Genomic DNA, 23,567 nt, shown 5'->3' with positions numbered 1-23,567 from the left:
CAAGGGGCTGCATAGCGATGACGAGGAAGAGACCCGACCGCCGAACAATAGAGGACAGAAGGGTTTCCCCCCACAGGTGCGGACGGTGAACATGATATACGCAACGCACATACCCAAAAGGGAGCGGAAGCGTACACTCAGGAATGTATACGCGATGGAGCCAGTTGCCCCGAAGTTCAATCCATGGTCCTCCTGCCCGATCACATTTGACCGAAGGGACCACCCCACCAGCATCCGCCATGGCGGATTTGCCGCATTGGTTCTAGACCCAATCGTCGATGGATTTCACCTCACCAGAGTCCTGATGGACGGCGGCAGTAGCCTGAACCTGCTTTATTAGGACACAATGTGCAAAATGGGCATAGACCCCTCAAGGATTAAACCTACCAAGACGACCTTTAAAGGCGTCATACCAAGTGTAGAAGCCAATTGTACAGGCTTAGTTACACTGGAAGTGGTCTTCGGATCCCCGGATAACTTCCAAAGCGAGGAGTTAATCTTCGACATAGTTCCGTTCCGCAGCAGCTATCATGCTCTGCTCGGACGTACCGCGTTCGCAAAGTTCAACGCGGTGCCGCACTATGCATACCTCAAGCTCAAAATGCCAGGCCCTCGAGGAGTCATCACGGTCAACGGAACACTGAACGCTCTCTCCGAATGGAGGAACATACAGCGGCTCTCGCGGCAGAAGTACAATGCAGCCTCTTAAGGCAATTCTCGAGTCCGGCCGTTAAGCGACCGGACACAGCTAAACGCGCCCGGAGTAACATACAACAAAACCACCTGGCACGTTCCGAGCACGCGTAGCAGTGCGGCCCCAACCCCAGCCCCTGCAAAACGTCAAGACAGGTCCTTCGCGTACACCATTACGCTCTGAAGATACCATGGGCATGGGGAGAGGGGCACGACCACGATAGGCCCAGAATACGGCTTAACCACTCCAGGGGCTCCCAAGTGTGTCGTTCTTTTTTTTCTTTCTTTTCTTTTTATTTTTACCCACAGGACTCCGTTCGTCAGAGGCGCTGTCCGGCAGTAGACCTGCCGAACTCACGATGCAACAGCCAGGGAAGGAGAAAGGCTACAACAAATATCCAGGTGGTCTCCATTACGAGCAATAAATCTGTTTTATGCACCATTCCGCAGCCTACCCCTGGAGGGGGACATGTTTAACAGTCCCATCCCTTGCTTATCGCACCATCTGTATCGTTCTGCACTTACATCAGTTTTTCTTAAATAAGTAATGCATCACCTTTTTGCTTCCAATTGCATTTCTCTCTTATACATATGTTCATTTGTGACATGTCGCATCCATACATTTTTGGTATGGCTAAATACACCAGGGGCTTATGTTTCCCGCATCACGGTGTGATAAGTCCGAACACTTTCACAAGTGCGGCACCCCGAACTTATAGCATTATATGCATCGGCTCCGAATCATGTCTTGGGTCAATAGTTGGGTTTGCCCGACTCCCATGTTTTGGTACCTTATGTTCCGTTGTATCGGCTAAGGTAGCACTGGGAGAACCACTGCGATTGCGCCCCGGTTGAGCTGGGCGAGCGCCTCAATGGAGAAAGCTAAAACTGACCGTCATGATGAGGTGAGAGCTGGTCGCTGTTCGAGAGGTTTTTTGCGAGTCCTTAAAGACTTATGCCGCTTAGAGCGAGGAGCCGACTCTGTCCGGCCCAGGCGTGGATAGCGCCCCAAATTCGGCCTTCCGAAGACTAGGGGCTTCGCCGAAATTTAAAATTATAGAATTCTATGGCTAAGTGAGAGTGTTCAAGCATTATAAGTCCAGTTGCCTTGTTCGTTGTGTTGAGCGCCTCCCTAGATGGACCCAAATATGGGAACAAGAGTGCTCAAATTTATCCCGAACACCCCAGCACTCGTGGCATGGGGGCTGAAGCCGACGACTTGCCATCTCTCAGATTTGATAAACAGCCGCACAGAAGGTAATATTTTAAATTAACAAGCGTTGCTTAGCGCATATGAACTAAGTTTTCAGCGCACAGGATAACAAAATGCGAGTCTACTCAAATATTACATCTTTGGAGCACTCACCCGCAATAGTGCGGGCGCCCTTCAGCACACTCTTATAATACATCTCGGGCGTGCGATGCTCCTTGCCCTGCGGTGGCGGGTCCGTTACAAGCTTCTGGGCATCCATCTTGCCCCAATGCACCTTTGCGCGGGCAAGGGCCCGACGGGCACCTTCAATACAGGCGGAGTGCTTGATGACTTCAACCCACGGGCACGCATCCACCAGCCGCCGCACCAGGCGAAGTAGCTCCTAGGCAGGGCCTCCTTAGGCCACAACCGAACTATGAGGCCCTTCACGGCCTGTTCGGCCGCCTTGTGGAGCTCAACCAGCTGCTTCAGCTGGTCGCTAAGGGGCACCGGATGTCCGGTCTCAGCATACTGAGACCAGAAGACCTTCTCCATCGAGCTCCCCTCCTCGGCCCGGTAGAACGCGGCAGCATCGAACACGCTGCGAGGAAGATCTGCGAACGCTCCTGGAGAGCTTCGAATTCGGGTAAGGAACAGGTAATTAACACTCACATGCTTACTTTGCATGAAAAATGCCTTACCCGCTGCTATTTTCTTCAACGCCTCGATTTCTTGAGAGGCCTTGTAGGCTTCGGCCTTAGCGGCTTTGGCACTCTCAAGAGCAGTTGCAAGCTCAGACTCTCGAGTCTTCGAGTCACGCTCCAGGCTCTCATGTTTTTTCACGAGATCCTGGAGCTCTTGCTGTACCTCTGCCACCCGCGCCTCATGCTTCTCTCGCTCGGTGCGCTCCGCGGCCGCATTGCATTCGGCCGCGGCCACCGCCTCTTTCAGGGTCGCCACCTCGTTAGGGGCCCCTGCAATACCCACGTTATCCTTGTCATTCTTTTTGCAACCAAAATCCTTTTCTGTAAGGTACTATTTTAATAAGGTGTTACTCACCTTCTTTGTCCTCGAGCTGCTTCTTGGCACGGCCGAGCTCGTTCTCGGACCGCTCGAGGCTTTCCTTCAAAGTATTGACCTCCGCAGTCAGTGCGGTAGAGGTCAGCAGCGCAGCCTGCAATCCCATATTGACATATTTTTTATGACTCCTGCGTATATCTTCTTAGATCCTCAGTCCGGCTTTTCTTTCCGAACACCGAACCGAGCATCAAGGGCTACTGTCTATGCGGTACTATTTTACATATATCAAAATTCTTACCTCAAAGCCTGTTAGAAGGCTGCTGCAGGCTTCGGTCAGCCCGCTCTTGGCGAGCTGCACCTTCTGAATCACCGCACTCATAACAGTGCGGTGTTCCTCTTCGATGGAGGCGCCATTGAGCACCTCCAGCAAGCTATCCGGCACCTACGGTTGGACGGAGGCCGCCGGCGTCACGGTCTTGCCCTTCTTACGAAGGGGCTGCCCGCCGGACTCCGGAGCCACTATGGGATCCGGGGCCGAGTCTGGTGCAAAGTCCGGGAGGTTGTCCTGCGACACCTCCGGAGCCTCCTCCTCCTGGCGGGTCCCTTCCCGGGATCCCACCTCGGCATCGTCCGTGTCACGGGGGGTGGAGGCGGTCGGAAGAGAATCCATATCCGACGCACCTAAGGACCCGCTCGACGAAGCAGGAAGATCGTCCTTGGGCGGACTGCAGGGTTGTATGCGGCATTAGAAAGACATTGTGTGGCAAAAAAGAAAAACCATGAAGTTATTCGGGAGTCCGGATACTCACGATCTCGCCAGGGGCTTGGTCCTTGGAGGCCACTCCTCGTCGTCGTCACTGGCGTTGGCAGAGCAGTCCGGGGGAAGAGTTTTTCCCTTCTTGGACCCTTCGGCCTCCCTCATTGTGGAGGCCTTCCTTTTCTTCTCTCCCCCCACTGGGGGAGAGGCTTTCTTCTTCTCCTCCTCACCTTGGTGAGAGGAGTCGGCCTCGGAGTCGTCATCCGATAGCACCTGAAAACGGGAACTCTTCCGAGTCCCCGTGGCCTTCTTCTTGGCCTTCTTCTCCGGCACCACATGGGGTGCCGGAGCCAGCAACCCCGTTAGGCGGGCGTCCGTTGGGTCCTCTGGCAATGGGGCCGGACAGATAGTCTGCTCGGCCTTCGCCAGCTAGCCCTGTCAAAGGGAAGGGAGTTTAGATCCCGCATAGAGTCAAACTATGGAAAACAAGCGTCCCGTAAAGGACAAAATCGCTTACCTCGTCAGCCGGACGCTGCGAGCTGAATCCGCGATCTTCGGTAGCGGATGCGGGAGCCTCAGCGCCCTTGAACAACACCTTCCAGACGTCTTCGTACGTAGTGTCGAAGAGCCCGCTCAAGGTCTGGTGCTGCGTCGGATCGAACTCCCACATGTTGAAGCCCCGTCGTTGGCACGGGAGAATCCAGCGGATGAGCATGACCTGGACCACGTTGACGAGCTTGAGCTTCTTGTCCACCAGCTTTTGGACGCGAGCTTGGAGTCCGATCAGCTCCTCTGAATCACCCCAAGTCCGGCCGCTCTCTTTCCAGGAGGTGAGCCGTGTGGGGATGCCGAATCTGAATTCGGGGGCCGCTGCCCATTCAGGGTCACGCGGCTCGGTGATGTAGAACCACCCCGATTGCCACCCCTTGATGGTTTCCACAAAAGTGCCCTCAAGCCAAGTAACGTTGGACATCCGGCCCACCATGGCGCCTCTGCACTCTGCTTGGCTGCCTTTCACAACCTTCGGCTTGACACTGAAGGTCTTGAGCCACAAGTCGAAGTGGGGCTGGATGCAGAGGAAGGCCTCACACACGACGATAAACGCCGAGATGTTGAGAATGAAATTCGGGGCCAGATCATGGAAATCCAGGCCGTAGTAGAACATGAGCCCCCGGACAAAGGGATGGAGTGGGAAGCCCAGTCCGCGGAGGAAATGGGTAAGAAATACTACCCTCTCATGGGGCCTGGGGGTGGGGATGAGCACTCCCTCGTCGGGGAGCCGATGCGCGATATTGCTGGACAAATATCCGGCGCTGCGCAGCTTCTGGATGTGCCCCTCCGTAACGGAGGAGGCCATCCACTTGCCTCCCGCTCCGGACATAGTTGGAGGAGGTTGAGGTGAGATGTGCGGGCTTGGGCGCTGGAGCTCGAGTTCGCAGGGATGGATAAGCCAAGGAGGAAGAAGGCGTAGGTAAAAGGGTTGGATCTTTATCCCCTTATATGGGCGGACAAAAACATGTGTCCCCACCGGCCTGATAAAACTCGCTTATCCCCCAAGCGCTGCAATCAATGGCGCGGTTGGGTTACCCACGTCCGTATTGATGGGAATCCCGGGATAAAGGAAACACGATCTCTGCTTCGACAAGACGTGCCAAGGAAACCGCTTCGCTAAACGCGCTGAGGTGGTACAATAAAAACAATTCGAGTAAAGGCTTGGTAGCGGCGTGACAACACGCCACGAAATACGTCAGCAGATTGAACTTGTGTAAATATTATTCTCTCTACGGTGGTATGTGGAAATTATTTTGCAGAGCCGGACACTATCCTGGTGTTCACGATCTTCTATAAATTATTCGAAGGAGGAACCCGCCTTGCAATGCCGAAGACAATATGCGCGCCGGACTCATCATCATTGAAGCCTGGTTCAGGGGCTACTGAGGGAGTCCTGGACTAGGGGGTGTCCGGATAGCCGAACTATCATCATCGGCCGGACTCCAAGACTACGAAGATATAAGATTGAAGACTTTGTCCCGTGTCCGGATGGGACTTTCCTTGGCGTGGAAGTCAAGCTTGGCGATACGGATATGTAGATCTCCTACCATTGTAACCGACTCTGTGTAACCCTAGTCCTCTCCGGTGTCTATATAAACCGGATGGCTTTAGTCTGTAGGACGAACAACAATCATACCATAGGCTAGCTTCTAGGGTTTAGCCTCCTTGATCTCGTGGTAGATCTACTCTTGTAACACAAATCATCAATATTAATCAAGCAGGACGTAGGGTTTTACCTCCATCAAGAGGGCCCGAACCTGGGTAAAATATCGTGTCCCTTGTCTCCTGTTACCATCCGCCTAGACGCACAGTTCGGGACCCCCTACCCGAGATCCGCCGGTTTTGACACCGACAGGGATACTCCTTGATGAAGATTAGTTTTTTAAGTAGCTAGCTAGTTCATCTTATTAGTTGATGATGATCGAGTAACTAGAATACTTGAGTGAGCAACTTAATTTTGTGAAGTTTAATATCAACTTGTTGAGTTCATTAGCCTCTTATGTAATGCTTATCTATTAAGTAAGTATCTAGTGTTGATGAGTATATTGTGTTCAGTAGTATCTATTAAGTACGCAGCTATGTTGATGAGCAATTTTTTTATTACCAAAAATCATTTGCTGACGTTGGACAAGTAGGCACGCCAGAGATATGATGTACTTAGTGCTGACGTTGGACTGGTGATATGCCAGCATGATGTAGGATACTGCTAGCCTAGGCACCAACGCCACCACTATTTCTTAAGAATGGCGCCATGTTGATGGCGTGGAGCTTCTATGCCAACAAGTCCGTTTTTGGCACGTCATAGCTAGTCTTTTCTCCACTAGTGGGTATGAAAGCAACATAACGTATTCCTACTTCACTGCAAGTTAAGGATACCAACCTCGACAAGAATGAATGCCGCATATTAGTATGTAATGGCAATACCATAACTTGGGATGTATTTGGATGCTAAAACCTCATGGCGGTAATATTTTGGTGTGTGAGACTTTATGATGTTTGTAATGGCTATATGGCAACTACTTCGATGCTAAAGCCCGACGGCAACAATATCTTTCATGTTTTGGTGCTACTGATCTTATTTTATGAATATCATGGTTATTTACGAATCTTTTTAGATTGGTATAGCAATCTTATGTTATTTCACTCGAAAGTTTGTGGTGTGGTACTAGCTTAGATGTAACCAGTAATGAATCTGGAAAGTTTCAGCTGATTTGCATCACATTATAATAAGATATCGTCAGTTTACATTGGTTCATATAATTTTTTTACTCAAAATTCAAAATTTTCAAAAAGATGCAAAATAGTTTCAGTAAATCACACATGTATCCAGTACTATTCTGGAAAAACACAGCTCAATTGGACCAGCAGTTTGTGAGATATTTGCAACGCTAGTTGGCTCGTTCAATTTTTTCTCAAAATTTAACATTTTTAAAAAATGCAAAAAAAAACCCGCAATAAATCAAACATGCACTCACTAATATTCCGAGGAAAATTCAGCTCAACTCAAGCAAAGGATTGTGAGATATTATCAGTTCTAGTTGGCTACTGATGTGACCTTTTTTTTCTTTTTTGTCATTGGTGCAGTTATAAACTGAACACACTTGTCAGGAATCATGTCAACAAATGGTGAATTAGACCTAGCTGCACCGAATTACCTAATGTGCAAATGAACTGGGCAGGCTTTAATAGGCTTGAGCCTGCCCTCCAGCAATGCAAAATAGAAATTAGTAGTTAATAGTACATGTTCCTAGTAGTATTATGGCAAATCCTAGCCTTCTTTGAACAAAAAAAATTGGGACTTAATGGTTTTTTCTTCACACCTTTGACTTTGAGCCTGTCCTCGATTTTCTTTCAAGATTCGCCACTGGTTTTGTGCAACAAATCTATAAAGCACATGTTTTGTGCAACACTAGCACCAAAAATAGGTGGTCGGTGCAATTTCCTCTTTTTAGTCCATGATGACATCGCAACCTATTTGGCACATGAGGCAATAGGTTTGGAGCTATGCAGTGGGATTCCGTTTAAATTGTCTAGCTTCAGTTAAAAACGGCAGTTTTCCTCGGACTTGAGATGTCACCATACCGCCCCTCCCGCTCCACGGCTTAAGAGCATCCCCACTAGGACCCTCAGGACGCCCTCCAAGCGCCTTTTTTAGGACCGGCGGTAAAAAATATTCCCAACCAGGCTCCCGAAACGTCGTTTTATGCCGGATATAGCGATTTTCCCCGCCGGCACGCCCACCCCACACCCAGCCCCCTGAGGGGCAGCTGGGAACGCCGGCACTTGCTTTTCGCATGCAGAGGCCCACTTGCCAGCCCCTCTCTCCTCTCTCCTCTCCTTTTTCTCTGTTCTCTCACTCCTTTTCCTTCCACCACCTACCGCACACAGCTCGCGCGGCCGGAGCGGAGAGCTCGCATGGCCGGATGCAGCCCCGACGTCTCCCTCGCCTGGCGTAGCCGGCCCCGCCCCGCATCTCCCCGGCACAGTGAGCAGGGAGCCGGAGCTGGCGGTCGAAGTGGGCGCGGCGGCCGGAGGGATGGCAGGCCGCGGAGCCGGCGCGTGGGCGAAGCAGCGGGCTGCCGCGCACGGGGCAGGAGCCTGCCGGGTCCGCGGGCGTGCAGGAGGCCGGCTGAATGGCGCGGCGAGCCAGACCGTGTCGGAGCCGGCCGGAGGGATGGCAGGCCACGGAGCCGCGCGCGCAGTCGCAGCCGAGGTCGCGGTCCCGTTCAAGTGTGGCGGCGACGAGGGCGAGGCGGACGTGGCCGTGCATGGACGGGCATGGTGCACCACGGGCAGCATCAGCCTCGACGTAGCAGGAGAGCACGTAGCGGGAGCGGCCGGCGTGGTGCGCCTCAAGGTGGAGCACGGGGGCGTCGTCGAGGCCGCAGCGAGGAGCCGGGAGGAGGCCGCGGCAGCCAGCCATCGCCGTGCGGCGTGGCCTGTCAAGAGCACGTGGTCTGCGCGGCGCGGAGAGGATGTCGGCAGCGGTGCCGGGGGGCGCACCGAGCTCGAGCAGCACGTCGCCGGCGGCGGAAGACGAAGACGCGGCCGAGGGAGTCGCCCGGTCGGCTGGGGTCGTCGCCGATGAGCCCAAACGCAAAGTTAGAGCCGGGCCGGGGCACAACGGCTGGAGATGCTCTAAGGGTGTGTTTGGTTGCAGTCATCGACTGGAATGTCACGGGTCCCTCTAACGAATCCCATTTTCAATTATTCCCCTGTTCCCCTCCCGGGTCGCCCCACGCGCGACCGGGAGGAAACCCTAGCCGCCGTCAGCCGGGTCCCCCTCCCTCTTCCCCTCTCCCCTCGCCGCCGCGGGAGGGCGCGGCCAGGCGAAGCCTGGTCATCGCCGGCGGCGACGGGGAGTTCATGTCCCCTCTCGCGTCGAGCTCGGGGCGGGTCGAGGCCGGCGGGTCGGGGTGCCCCGCTGGACGGCGGGCGCGGCAGCGCGGTGGCGCGCCGGTGCGGTAGCGGTGGCGTGGCGGCACCGTGACAGGCGTCACGTGGGGGGCGTGCTTGGGGGCGGGATGCGGTGACTCGACCGGATCTGGTCCTCCGGGCGGCGCGGCTGCGGGCGACCCCCTCTGCCTTGGCTGTCCTGGCCGGGGGAGGTGGCGCAGCTGTGGTGGTGTGTGCGGCGGCGCAGGTGGTGCGGACGGTGCGCTGGCCGATCTGGTGGCTGCGTGCCCGGCGGATTCTGTGCCTGGAGTCCGGCGGGCGGCGCGGGATGGGCAGTAGCCTGGTGTGGCTGCTACTCCGGCCGTGGAGAGTTCCACGGTAGCTTGGCTCGTCGGCTACGGCGGCGACTGGCGTTTTCAGCGTTGGTTTGTCCGTAGGCGGCGTGCGGCGGCCTTCGATTCCTCTCCCCGTCGCCCGCGCTCCACTTCCATCGATGGACTGGGCTTTGCCCAGCCGTGGTCCATCGCCCGTCTCGCGCCCGGCAGCAGGACCGCTCCTGTCTCGCGCCCGGCAGTAGGACCGCGCTAGTCTCGCGCCTGGCAGCAGGACGACCCGATGGCGGCTGGTTGGGGGCAGCTCAGGGGTGCGGAAGGTGGGGCCTTTCCACCCGTCTCTATAGGTGGCGTGGCGCTGGGTAACTGGTGAGGTGGCATCGAGGTCTTGGATGCCGGGGCGGCGACCCTGGTGGTGGTGTCACGGTGCTCATGGGCAAAGCCCGTGCCTGGGTGCTACCCTGTGACCATGGTCGTGTGGGCGGCATGGTCACCGGGGTGTGGCGTTCGGTGACGGTGAGTATTAGCCGGGGTGAAAACATGTTCTATCTTTGGACGGACCGGCGGCGACGAAGCTCGTTCCCTTCCTGAAGGCGTCGTCGCGGCCTTCATTGCCCGTCGTGTTGCTCCAGGGAAGACTCTGACTCTTGGGTCGGGGGGTGGCGGTGCTCCGGTGTCGTATCCTTCCTGAAGGCACCGTCTTGGAGCCCACGGTTCGTCATATGCGGCTTCATCTCTTCGCGGTGGCGTGTTACGGTCGAGGACCCGGCTGCTCTTGTAGTGTTTGGGGTGGTGTTGCTGTGCTCAGCGCTTATGTATCTTGTCTCGGGTGTGTGCGTGTGTTGTGATGGCGTGCATTTGTACCGGGTTATTGTTGGTCGATGCTTTACATATAAAGCAGGGCGAAAGGCTTTTTCGATAATGTCACCGGTCCAACCCGTTCGTGGACCATGTTCTCGCGTTTAGTTCAGCGATGGAAGCGGAACCCAGTGATTCTCTGGAGCGTCATATTCCCTCAATATGCGGCACGGGGCCCTCCGATTCGGTGGAACCACGCGGAACGGCTCAGCCCGCAACTCCCTCGTCTCTCTCCCAGCACTCCCACCTCTCTCCCTCTCCGGCGAGGCCTCTCTCTCGCATCCCAGTGGGGCGACGGCGAGCTACCAGCGGGGCGGGTGAGCGGCGAGCTGCCATATGAGGAAGATACTCTCCACAGCCGCTCTCCCCTTTCTCGATCTGCGTCTGCGCTGCTGCCATGGGAGCGGAGCAATGGCGGCGGTCTAGGAGCATGGGAGCGGTGGGGCGAGCTAGCAGCGGCAGAGGACACGAATGGCAGGAGGAGGCGAGCAACTGAGTGGGAGGCAAGCAACGCATCGGCCATCCCGGCGTGGATCTGGTGTCAAGCCTTGTGCGGATCCTCGGGGTCGTCAGGCTCGAAGGCTAGCAAGCCGGCGACGGGACTGTTGACCTTCCTCCCGATGCCCATGCTCGACATCATCCCGTCTCGTACCTGGCGCCGTCGGTGGGAGTCCCTCGCCTGTTGGTGAAGGCACTGAATCGATTCATCCAGAGGAGACAGATGTATGTTGAAAGCTAGCTCAAACCACCTTGATCGATTGATCCAGCAGCTTGTTGTGAAGCCGGCATGGGCTAAGCTTGCTCACATCGATCCGATTACATCCAATTCGATTGATCCAGCAGCTTGCTGTGAAGGCGGCATAGGCATGCCACTTGATGTTTTTTTATTTTTGTATGTGTTGTTTGTTTGATGTCAAAATTCAACTCAGTGTAAATATTCAGTCAAAAATGTCGCTGAGAATATAGCTACAACTGTTCATATTAGATGAGCTGAATTAAATCCATCCGATTCCATCTCTTCAACCAAACACTCAAATATAATCATTCCATTCCACTCAATTGTCCCCGCAAACACAGGAATGGAACCAACCCATGGAACCATGACATTCCATTCTACTACGTTCTTAAACCAAACACATCCTAAGAGCGTGTTCGGTAGCCCTCCAGCTTCTTAACTCCTCAACTCCAAATGAGGAGTTCAGCCGAACGGTTTAAATCTTGGTTATGAGAGTGAGAAGCTGGCTATTTGTGTAGTGTAAAATTGGAGGAGTCGTGGAGTTGGAAAAGGCGAGCTCCCAGGAATCGAAGGAGCGGGAGTTTGACCAAAATTACTAGCAACTGCCACCGCTAAGTGAACGGCGTGCGTACCGATTCGATCCCATCCCGCACGATTGCTCTATCCCTACGATCTCCTTCTCTCGTTCCTCTCACACGGGCCGCCGAGCCCATCGACCCACGTAGCCGGCCGCCGCCCTCCCAGCTCGCTGTCCGCCCCGCTGGCCGCCCGCCCCGCCGTCTCTATCGTCCTCCACTGCCGCCGTTTCAATCCGCCAGGAGCTGCCGAGGATGCGGGAGCAATGGCCGGCGCTCCCATCCCTGAGCCCCGATGACCTCGCTGTCCTCCCCATCGGTCGCTCGCCGTCCATCTGCGGCTTCGGCTTCCGTGTGGCCGTCCACGGTGATGGGGTAGTGCCGGCATGTTGGTCCTCACCTCCATCCTGACGAGTGATGCAGGATGACCAGGGGGTCTGATTGTAATTTTGTTTTGTTTATTGAGGTGGTTTGTGCTAATGTGTATGACACCTGTGCTTGCCAAACTAGAAGCTGATGTGCCGAACGGATGGTTAGCTCCGAGATTTTCAACGAGAAGCTGGCCGTTGGATATTGGCTGAGGAGTTGAGGAGTTTGAGGCTGGAGAGGGTTACCGAACACGCCCTAAGTGCCTTCCCTCTGCCGCCCCTCCCGCTCCACGGCTCCAAGCCACCGACGCGTTCTCCCGCTCCTCTCTTTCATCGGGAAGGCGGGAAGGATCCATGGATCTGGGCTGAACCGTTGCGGCCGACTTAGATCCGGCCGGATTCACGCTCTTCTTGCCGAGCAGCGGGAAGGAGCAGACCTTACTATCCGTGGCCCGCGAGAGGATGGGGAGGCCGTACAGCGGCGCTTGCTTCCAGGGCTGCCGCTCGCCTCAGCTTTCAGGCCAGCTTACTGCCTCGTTGAGCTGCAGGAGTAATCCTTGAATAGTTGCAGCCAAAAGGTAGCAATACTGTACTTATACGAAAACCTAGACTAGTAAATTGATTGGAAGTTGACTTGATTAGAAAGAACATAGCAGGATTGTTTGGGGGTAAGTGGAGTGCAACTCTAGTGATGTACAAATGTTAATATTTAGGCAGAAAAGGCCAAGATGTTAAAGTCGACTTGATCGTACTATCCTTTTTCACTCTTTGTATGCAGTGGGAGCAATAAAAATGGGAAGGAAGGCTGGCGTAAATGAAGCCGTCTGATCAGCAAAATCAAGGTGGACACTGTATATCGTTTTCATCCACACATCTTTGCTCTTTAAATTATTTGCAGGTGTGTTGTCATGTCATGTATTTGTGTGCTTCAAATTCTGCAGAAATATTTGAGCTGTGATTTCAAGAAAACAAATAAAGCTAGACTTAATCGTAATTAGCTGTCCAGGATGTGCCAAGATATAAAATAACTAGTTATTGTTACATATGGCTGCTCCTGCAACTCAAAACTCTGGATAAGTACTAGGGGAATGCAAGTAATAAGATTTATCAGAGAAAGAGAACTGCAGTCCGTTGTGTTGAAGCAAGGATATTTGACATGTGTATCTGATAAAAGTAATGTTAGATTTTCTTGCCTTCCTGGTATTTTATACAAAATATGCAAAATAGCTGCATTGCAGCGTTGAACTGAAGGATGGAAAAGCCGATAATCTGATGTTGAAAAAACATCCTCAAACAATTCAGTTCAGAAGGTGTATTATTGGAATGCTCCCTTAAACACCGACCTTGATTCCATCTCTTGCTCTCTAGTTTTTGGACTCCGTCCCATCTCAACGCCGGTAACTGTGCATGTGCAGAGCACGTTCGAATAACATGAAAACAAATACATTTATGTTTTTTCAAGTATACTTACTACTACTACTACTACTACTACTACTACTTACTAAGCCTTTTGTCCCAAACAAGTTGGGGTAGGCTATTAGAAAATTAAATGTTTTCGTGCCTTCAGTATTGTTGATTGATGTGGAAGAAACTATAGAAAAACATGTTCGTTTTTTTAAGAAATGTTAGTAAATACTGAATCGAACATATTAGAAGCACATTTTTAAGCTCACATATATCTATCATTGTATAGTTTCATGTTAAATTACAAAAAACACATTGTTTGGAATTTTACATCACATCTTGAAAGCATAGGCACGAGATCTTTTCATAAAAACAATATCACTTAAAAGGACAAATTCTCTATGCACGTAAAAATAAGAATTACCACATATACAATATAAATTAGAGAGTAACAGAACAAAGTAAGTATACTAAGAGGCCATAGGTGAAAGTGTTATTAGGGGAGGTCGTAACATTTGTCCACAATAACTGGATGAATAATTATGAAATGAAGTTGACAGATCAAAAGTACACCAAGTTCAACTCATGATTTTTATATTGGTATAAATAATAATTTCCCATTGTTATCTTATGAAACTAGTGCTCAAGAACAAGGCACTGATGCTCCATCACTCTGAACTACATTTCCTAGTTACTTCTACAGCATAGCAAGCCCTTATCTTGTTCATCTCAGAAACGACATCTCTTATGGACAGCCTGTCAGTTGGTCTTTTTCTGCAGCATGCTAGGGCAAGTCTTGTGATAGAGTACATGTAACTATTAATATCTCGCTGTGTCTTCTCAACTGATAGCAGAAGGGGATCAATAATCTCCATCAGTTGTGCTGGATATGCCATCTTTGCGTACTCGAGCAAGGTCAATCCATCTGTAAACATACCATGTGTAGGCGTCTTCCCTGTAAACATCTCAAGGAGGACAATACCGAAGCTATACACATCCCCACTTGTAGATATTTGACCACCTTCACCGTATTCTGCAGTGCACAAACAACATGAATAATATGCCGAGCAAGCAACCCAATTTGCTAGAACAATAATAAAATAAAATTTAGTTACCTGCAGCCACATATCCAATTGTTCCCACTACGGAACTCTTTGAATGGATCAATTGCTCCCCTTCTGGATCTATGAGTATCTTTGCAAGGCCAAAGTCCCCAACATGAGCAACCATATCCTCTCCAAGAAGAATATTGCTGGGCTTCAAGTCGCAGTGAACTATTGTTGGCTGGCAGTTGTTGTGCAGATAGTCTAGAGCGGCGGCAACATCAAAAGCAATACTCAGTCTCTGCATTAATGTTAGAATTTTGACTGGATTGGATGGATATATGTCTGGATGTAACCACTTATCAAGACCCCCATAAGGCATGAAATCGAGAACAATGGCTTTGAAGTCATTCTGGTTAAAGTCAAAGCAAGAGCAGCAAGTTATAACACTAATTAAGTTACGGTGGCGAATTTTGCCAAGTGCCTTACACTCTGCCTCAAAACTTTTTGTGGAACCAGATTGTTCAAGGTCAAAAACCTTCACAGCCACAGTACTTACTGACCTCTTGAGCATCATCCTCCCCTTATAAACACATCCATATCGTCCAGTACCAACCAAATTGTCAGTTGTGAAGCCATTTGTTGCTTGGAACAAGTTGGAATAAGAAACTCGAGGATGCATGTCGCCCATCAAGGAAGGAGCTACCAAAGTTGCTCTTACAGATGGCAGTCTTAATTTATTTTTCAGTGAGAAGAAACCTAGTCCCACTATAAAGCACACAAAGATGATTATAATGCTCGGGATCATTGCATTTCGAATGACTCGGGGTATCCTTTGACCGCCCCCAATTGCTTTGGATGGACATGAAGGCAAATGCAACTCTTGAATGCCACCACAAAGCTTACCATTCCCATAAAAAGTGAACCCAGTCAAATTGGTGAACACACCATGTGCTGGGACTTGCCCATCAAGAAGGTTGAAGGATATGTCGAGTCGGTAGAGTGATATCATGCTTTCCAAGGTCTCTGGGATCTGTGCAGACAAATTGTTCCGTCCAAGATACAGTTCTTTCAGGCCACTCATGAGTCCTAACTCTTGAGGGATTCCTCCTGTGAGCCTGTTTTTGGTCAAATTCAGCAGTGCCAAGCCTCGCATTCTGCTTACAGACAAAGGAATCATACCGTTGAAGTAGTTATTATCCAAACGGAGCTCCATCAAGCTCTGGCATTTGCTGAGAGCATCTGGCAGCAGCCCAGACAAGTTGTTCTCATGGATGTACAAGTATGTGAGCTCTGTAAGACCACCAACCTGGGATGGAAGGGAACTACTAAAATGATTCCTAGACAAGTCCAGAACGTATGACAAGGATGACAGGCTAAAGATCTCTCCCGGTAATGGACCTGAAAGCGCATTGTTCGAAAAGGTTGCGCTGACAAGTCGTTGTAAATTTCCAATGTTCATTGGAAGAGGTCCCTCCAACATATTGTTATCTACTGAAAGGTGCTGCAATTGTGTTAAGTTCCCGAGCGAGGGCGGCATCATCCCGGAGAGTTGATTATTCTCTAGTGTCAAGAACTGGAGCATGTTCAGTCTTCCTATGCTGTCTGGTATGGGGCCGGTTAACTGATTGCCAGATAGCCCTAGCTTGAATAGTTTGGGAAAGTTGCCAATGCCAATTTGTATCTTGCCTGATATCCCATTGTATCTGATGTCTAGGGCTTCAAGTTGCCCTGACAGGTTTGCAATAGAGCGCGGAAACCCACCACTAAACTTGTTGTTTTGCAATGTGACCCAACGAAGGCTTGTGCAATTTGTCAGGGAAGTGATGAACCCCCAGTCTTGAACAGTGGTTGCCTCCAGCTGGTTTCCATTAAGCATCAGGTATTTTGGGCAGAGTGTTCCAATCTCTGGAGGCACGACTCCAGTGATGTTGTTACCAGAGAGGTCCATAGATTGGATTGTAGTTGCATTTCCAATTGAAGCTGGAATTCTTCCCGTGAAATGGTTCAGAGCAAGGATAAGGTATCGGATGTGTGGCAGGCCATTGCCCAAATTGGAGGGCAGTGTGCCATGCAGTTGGTTCATTTGGAGACCAACGAGGATGAGGGATGAAATGTTGAAGAGCATTGTTGGAAGGTTTCCTGATAGGTGGTTTACTTGCAGTGCTAGAGCCTCAAGCTTACCAAGCCTGCCAAGGCTCTCAGGGATTGGACCACTCAGCTGGTTTTCATTGAGGTATAATCTCCGCAGCGATGAGAGGTTCCCAAGTGATGGTGGGATGGTCCCAGTGAAGCTGTTCTTCCCTATTGAATTGGTATCTATACTTGACAAGTCACCAAGCCAATCAGGGATTTCTCGATCAAGTTTGTTCAGGTCAAGTTTGACACTTACAAGGTGAGTACAGTTCCGCAGGCCATGTGTAATCTCCCCTTGAAGTGAATTGTTTGATAGATATAGGTAAGTTAACCGTGGTAACTGCCCAATTGTCCAAGGCATTTCACCTTGGAGTGAATTATTTGACAAGTCAAGATATGACATTTGCGTCAACTGGCCAATCGCCCGTGGGATTTCGCCGTGTAGCAGATTGTAGCTGAGGTCTAAACTTCTCAGGTATGTGAGGTTCCCGAGGGAAGGAGCTATGTACCCAAAAAGCCCAGTCGAGGAGAGATTCAGTTCTAATACCCTTCGCTTATGCCTGTGACTGCACATGATACCACGCCACTGGCACAAGTCAGTGCTTTTGTTCCATGAGGCCAGTGCATCTGACTGCCGGTTTAGACCTGCCTTGAATGCTAGCAAGGCATCGAGATCAGTCTCATTGCTGAAGGGCAGTGCGTGAGAATATGAAGTCATTGCCAGTAGGAGCATATGAGGCAAGAGAAGCAAATTTAGAGCAGGAAACATTTTGGAGCAGTCCCTGGCATTTACAAACACAGAACATAGTTATTGTTGGAAGCTTCTCATATGTTTAACACGCAAGGATCAATAAATATGAAAATACTAGCCACTATCCTGGGATTATATCATCAAAGTAGCAAATTAACAATCCATACAATATCGTATATACGCACTTAGACCATTTCTATGCAAGAAAGAATGGATGTCCTTGTGCAGTAAGTAGATGATACCCCACGCGTTGCAGGAATTGGTTACAGTATATTTCAGTGAGATTTGGTTGTATGAAAGATGAATATTTGGATTAATAATATGATAAATGAAATTGAAAAAACATATGGTTTATTATATTTGATTATAGTATAGTTGTAACATATTTATTGGATATAAGTAGCACAACCCATGCATGGTTGCATGTTGTGGTGGGCTTTTTTCCATGTGTGGTTGCATGTTGAGGTGGGGCTTTTCCTATACACGGTTGCATGTTGAGGTGGTATGTTTGTATGTCGAGAGAAATATGTTAGTGGGGATAACCTATATAATTATATAGGATTAGTTCCAATAGTTTTGTTAGTTCTTTCTGAAGCCTGGTAAATTAATGATGGGTATTCTATCTGTAAAATAGTCTTGTCCTGCAAATGCAGTCTCTCTATCTTCTTTATTTCTCTATGCTATTGCTACTTAATTCAGTTTTATCTTGTGCGGATTTACAAAGAGGAGAGGGATGTCATCCTTCTTGTTTGTTTACCGATAAATAAGCACAATAGATATATCTAAACTTTAGGTAAGTGAAGCGTGCATAATTCATTTTACTATAATTTACCCAATGTTATGTATAAAGTGCATTTGGAAGGCAACATGACGTAGGCAATTTAGATGTGCACTTTATAGTGACTGTTGGAAATCCAAGCTTGCCTATGAAAAAACGTATTAGTGACTTAGTGTTGGTTTCCATTTTCAAGCTACTAGTTTGGAAATAACCCAAACATGCCAATAGCGTCCATGCCTTCACGTGATAAGCTTGTAGTCTTGGTAATAGCAGTGCATTAGCCACCATAGCATATGTCACCGTACTCATCAGAAATAGACACGGGCCGGGTCTATAGCATATGTCACCGTACTCATCAGAAATAGACGTAGACCGGATTTTTATTCTACGGAAGATAGAACACTGTCACACACAATAAAAATTGTTTGACACCCAGAGAAAATTGATTGAATCTAATGAAACCTGGAACTTTAAAATTTATCGCTTCAGGAGCAATGTTCCAAACTACTCTAATTGTTATTTATTCGGAACATGCATGCCTAGTCTAGTTGGTCCATCCTTGACGCTGGCAGGTGGACGCAGGAATAAGCGGACATGTCAGTGCGCGATAACCATTGCTCCTTAGATAGTTGAAATTGTGCTTCACTGAGCAAGATTGGTCACATGCAAACCATGCTCATTCTTGAGCTTTTTGGGGGCACAAAGTTCAATATAGTTGTCTCTGTTGCTTGGTTTGCACGTATCCCTTCTAATAAACACAATATTTCGATAAGATCACTGAAAGACAAGTCATTTAGAACTTGTTGATGCACACTTGTAGCAAAGGTTAAGCATACAGTTAGTCTAGTCTAGCTGTCGAGAAAGGTGTAATATTAGTAAGTACAATTGATAGTGACCTTTAAGAAAGTCAAAATGATGACATGCCAAGCAGTAATGGAAGCATAAACTTGTTGCCCCCGTTCTAAGAAGAGCTTATGTTACCAATCCTCAAGTTAGTAATAATGTGACATTAACAGTAAACACTTGACTTACTTGCTGGAGGCTTGATCAACCTTCATAAAGGTTGTCATGATAAACCCAACATTTGTTTCATTAGAAAGAAGTTTGTCCCTATGGCGTTCGGCTCGTACTTAAAAAATGTGGAGGAACACAATTTGTATGTCACCATCAATAATCGCTATTTCCCTCGTGTCTAGAGGGAAATATGTCTCGCGATCAACTGGGCATACATACATAATCACACTAGCAATATCTAAAGTTGATACATTATCAGAAACTAGATATGTAAAAGTCAATGCGCATTCGATATTATATAGTTAACCATGTGGGTTTTCAAACACAGCAGCCACGACTCCAATGTCAACGAAAAAACACGGTTAAATAGCAAAACTGTTATGTTATAATGCGAGATGATTAGAGCCATTGGGAGATGGAAATAATATTATAATTCTTAACAACAAATATCTAGCGGCCAACACATAAAAATTGTTTGTTCATGTCTGTTTTGTGTATTGGCCACCAGATATTCTTGTCAAGAGTTATAATATTTTTCTCCATCTACCGAAGCCACTTTTCATGTTGCATTATAATACACTATTTGTTTTCCTATTTAACCATACTCTTATGATGACATTAGCAGTTATGGCGGATGTGTTTAAAACCAACATCGCTAAACCAATGGTATGCTTGGATGCCCCCCCTCCCCCTCGCGTCGCCTCCCCCTAGGCAACGCCAGGGGCCACCGAACCCTAGCGCCGCAGGCCTCCTCTCGCGCCTCCCTCTGCCGCCGCTGCCGCCGGCGAGGGCCGCGGTGGCGGCGGGGCCCGGCGCCGAAGGCACCTGGGCGGGTGGGTGCGGCGAGATCTCATCTGAGGCGGCAGGGGCGGCCCTTCTCGTGAGATCCGAAGGCGGCGGCTGGGGCGGCGATCCCTTGCCGTGCGGCGGTGGCCGAAGCGCCATAAGCCGGCGGAGTGGCGGCCCTGAATGGACGGCGGCGGTGGCAGCGCCCCATCCGACGGGGTACCTGATCTGCGCGGAGATGGTGGTGGCGGCGACTGCGGATCCAACGCCCCGATCGGATCCGCCGCGGGGTGGCCTTCCGCCGACCGACGGCGCGTGGAGGGACCGGTGAGGAGATGTCGGATCTCCACCGGTTTACCGACGGCGGCGTTCGTCTTCGTGGAGAGACTCCGCTCGGTTCCAGCCAACCGCGAGATCGGGACGACGTGGCCTCCGGTGAAAATCGCGCCTAACTGCCGTCATGGCGGACGATGGCGGCGTCTCGGACGTCGTTCCCTTCTCGAGGTATCGTCGTTGCAGTCAGGTCAACCTAATCGGAAGGTTTCGGGGGAAACCCTAGATCTGGGTCTACCGGATCGGATGATGGCGACGTTTCGATGTCGTTCTCCCTCCTGGGGGCATCGTTTTGGAGCAAGTGTTGGCTGGAGGGGACAAGAGGAGGAGCGGCGTGGTATCTGACATGTCGACAACGGCGGGTCTAAGCGGCATGGAGCAGCGGGATCTCGCCGGTGGGCATGTGATGATGGACGAGCGCAGGATGGTGGCGTTGTCTGGCGTCGTGGTGGCGTCGACTGCAGCTTGACCGGGCAAGGTACATGCAGCAGTACAACACTAAAGATGGATTGGTGGCAGGTGGCTGCGGCGGCCTTATACCCAGCAGGCGTCCTGGTTGAGGAGTGCGCCAGACTGGTGGGTGCCCCATACCCGGCAGGCGTCCTAGTTGTGACCTCAGGTCTTAGATGTTAGGTTTGGCTGAGAGGTCTGTTTGGCATTAGGCCTAGACTATCAGCATCCCTTCATCAACTGGATAGGAGTAGCGACAGATGTTGCCTAGACCTAGATGGTGGCTTTAGTCTTACTTTTGTATGACTTTGTAAGGTCTTGTGTGAATAATTAATAAAGAGGCTGCATGCATCGTCCAGATGCAGAGGCCGGAGGTCCTCCTCCATTTCTAAAAAAATATCGAATGCACAATGACTTTTCTCTTATCTAGCTTCAGATATTTTATCAGTCGCAGGTGTGATTATGTCACGAGATATATTTTCCTCTCGGCATGAGGGAAGTAGCAGAGTCATAGATGTTGGCATGCAAACTGTGTTCCTCCGCATTTTGGAAGAACTAGCCGAACGCCACACAGAAGAACTTCCTGATGAAGCAAATGTTAGCTTCATCATGGCAACCTATATGGAGGTTGATCAAGACTCTAGTGACTCCCTTCTTAAAAGGTGTTGTACCATGTCAATGTCACATTATTACGAATTTGAGGGTTGAACAGAAACTCTCCTTAGCACTGGGCAAGAATTATATGCTTCACTGCTCGGCATGTCATCATTTCGACTTTCTTAAAGGTCACTGTAAGTTGTACTTATTGATGTTACTCTTTTCACGACAACTAGACTAATTGTATGCTTAACCTTTGCTACAGGTGTGCATCAACAAGTTCTATAAATGACTTGTCCTTCCGTGATCTTATCAAGAATGTTGTGTTTATTTGGAAGGGTGTGTGCAAACCGAGCAACGAGGTTAACTCCATTGAATTTTCTGCTCCCAAGAAGCTCAAGACTGAATATGGTTTTGGGTGCAGCTTCCTCGGTGAAGCACATTTTCAACTATTTAAGGGGCGGTGATGGTTATCATGCACCTCCCATGTCCATTTATTCCGAGCATACACCTGCCAGCGTCAACGGGGTGGACTAACTGGACCAGGCATGCTGGTCCCGAATAAATAAAAAATCGAGTGGTTTAGAACATTGGCATTGAAGCAATACACTTTCAATTTCAGGTTTTATATTCAGTCAATGTTCTGTGTCAAATAATGTTTGTTGTGTGTGATTGTGTTCCATCCTACATAGATTAAAAAATCAGCCTGTGTCTAACGAGTACAGAAATAGATCCTATGGTGCTAATGCACTGCTTGGTATTAACAATGACACAAATTTGGTTAGAATATGTCATGTAAGTTTATTTATTTTATTTGATAGCTTATTGTTGCTACCGTCAATAAATTATACTGCACGATGAAAAGGCATGAGCTATCCTTTATGTTCATGTTCACGAAGGTGTGCACACAATCGGTCAAAAAAAGTGATTTATGTGCAAGACATGTGTCAGTTCGACCAACAATTGATGGTTATCACAGTAGGAATTTTATGTTGCACATATTTTATAGAAAGTAAATTGTGTGTGTATGTGTTTTGGATTTCCCGCAATCACTAGACCATTTCTGTGCTAAAAAAATGGCCGGTCTTCTTCAGTAATTAGTTTCAGTAGTTGTGTTTGTTCTTTCTGAAGCCTGGTAAATTGTTGTTCTATCTTTAATCTGTAAAATGATCTTGTCCTCCAAATGCAGTATGGATATAATAAGCAAGTGAATAGAAAATACCAACAATTGTGAAACTCCTACTCTTACACATTACAGAATTGTCATGCTATTGCTTTTGTCATCTAGAATTATCTGATCATATCAGACCCCCTTATTTTGCAACAAATGTTCACCCTAGACTCTTCTTCATGACATACAATTTGTAATCCTAAGATACACATGTTGCGCTCCCCTGATTTATGTGCACCCTTTCTCCTGTTAACTAGCTCGTCTCCTTTTACTTTACTTCAGTAATACTCAGTAAATCTTTGTTGTTCAATAGGTTACCCGAGTGGATTGCATGATTTGGGCAAAAAATGGCGTGGAAGAACAAAATAACAGAAAGAGGGACATGGGATGAAAAGATTGGCAATTCTGAAGAACAATGTAGCCTGGAGAAAGCGAATGTTAAAAGTACCTGAACTCCGAAGTTCTCCAGCCTTGCTTTCACTTTTATGCTGCCTTTGCTCTGGTCGCTTTTTTATGCTGCCTTTGCTCTGGTCGCTTTTATGCTGCCTCCAGGTACGAGACGAAGCACAGGTCAAGCTGACCCCGGTAAGCTTTTCCCACCTGAAGCCATGACTTTTGAGCTTGGGCACTGGTCGCCCTATAGTCAAGTCAAGAACGGAGATTGCCCAATTATTTTTCTTATTAGTCCTATCGCTAGTCCTATGTCGAGACAACGGATTCAGGTTAGAAGAGAAGGAAAATGCCGACATATGACTATGACAACTGGGCTAGTAATTGACACATTCAGAGGCAATTTCGGATGTGTGGAATTCAAGAGGACTGTAGCTGCCGTTCCATGGAGGTTCATAGTGGTTTCGGGAGCTACTTTTTGCATATGTTGTCGCTCGAAAGAAGTGAGAAGATGGCTGCCTCCCGCTCTGGCGATTCAGGCGCGCCCGCCGCCCCGCCGCCGGTGGTGCCCCCCTCCCCCGCCCTTGCCGCCTCCTCCGGCGCGGACCCTGCGTCGCCCCCCGCCTCGCCGGTCGTTTCGGCTGCCACCGCCCCCGCGCCGCGGTTCCGCTGGGCGGATTGCGCCGATGACGCCTCGCCCCCCCCCCTGCTGCCCCCGCCGCCTCGCCCGCCCCT

At 49.6% G+C, this 23,567-nt stretch overlaps 1 protein-coding gene and 1 long non-coding RNA gene across 3 annotated transcripts; one reads left to right on the top strand and one right to left on the bottom strand.

Moving 5' to 3' along the window:
• The first annotated feature begins 12,219 nt into the window (after window positions 1-12,219).
• Window positions 12,220-23,327, top strand: LOC119334933. Of its 2 annotated transcripts, XR_005161641.1 has the most exons (5): window positions 12,220-12,557; window positions 12,758-12,821; window positions 21,129-21,459; window positions 21,537-21,893; window positions 22,756-23,327. It is a non-coding gene; the product is annotated as an uncharacterized LOC119334933 (long non-coding RNA). The 2 variants fall into 2 exon arrangements; XR_005161635.1 differs by lacking the exon at window positions 21,129-21,459.
• Window positions 12,763-23,018, bottom strand: LOC119334917 (probable LRR receptor-like serine/threonine-protein kinase At3g47570). Its single transcript, XM_037607312.1, has 3 exons — window positions 22,891-23,018; window positions 14,499-17,344; window positions 12,763-14,416 (listed from the first exon to the last, which is right to left on the bottom strand). The coding sequence occupies exons 2-3, from the start codon at window positions 17,329-17,331 to the stop codon at window positions 14,052-14,054; spliced, it is 3,198 nt and encodes a 1,065-aa protein (XP_037463209.1). The 5' UTR covers window positions 17,332-17,344; window positions 22,891-23,018; the 3' UTR covers window positions 12,763-14,051.
• Window positions 23,328-23,567: the final 240 nt, after the last annotated feature.

The sequence above is a fragment of the Triticum dicoccoides genome, chromosome 1B (genome assembly GCF_002162155.2).
Source record: "Triticum dicoccoides isolate Atlit2015 ecotype Zavitan chromosome 1B, WEW_v2.0, whole genome shotgun sequence".
Lineage (NCBI taxonomy): Eukaryota > Viridiplantae > Streptophyta > Magnoliopsida > Poales > Poaceae > Triticum > Triticum dicoccoides.
This window is presented reverse-complemented; position numbering and strand designations above follow the sequence as displayed.

Coding starts and splice junctions, on each gene's coding strand:
- LOC119334917 (XM_037607312.1), bottom strand. CDS start 17,331: ATGTTTCCTGCTCTAAATTTGCTTCTCTTGCCTCATATGCTCCTACTG. Junction 14,417..14,498: donor AATTGGATATGTGGCTGCAG/GTAACTAAATTT, acceptor TGTGCACTGCAG/AATACGGTGAAGGTGGTCAA.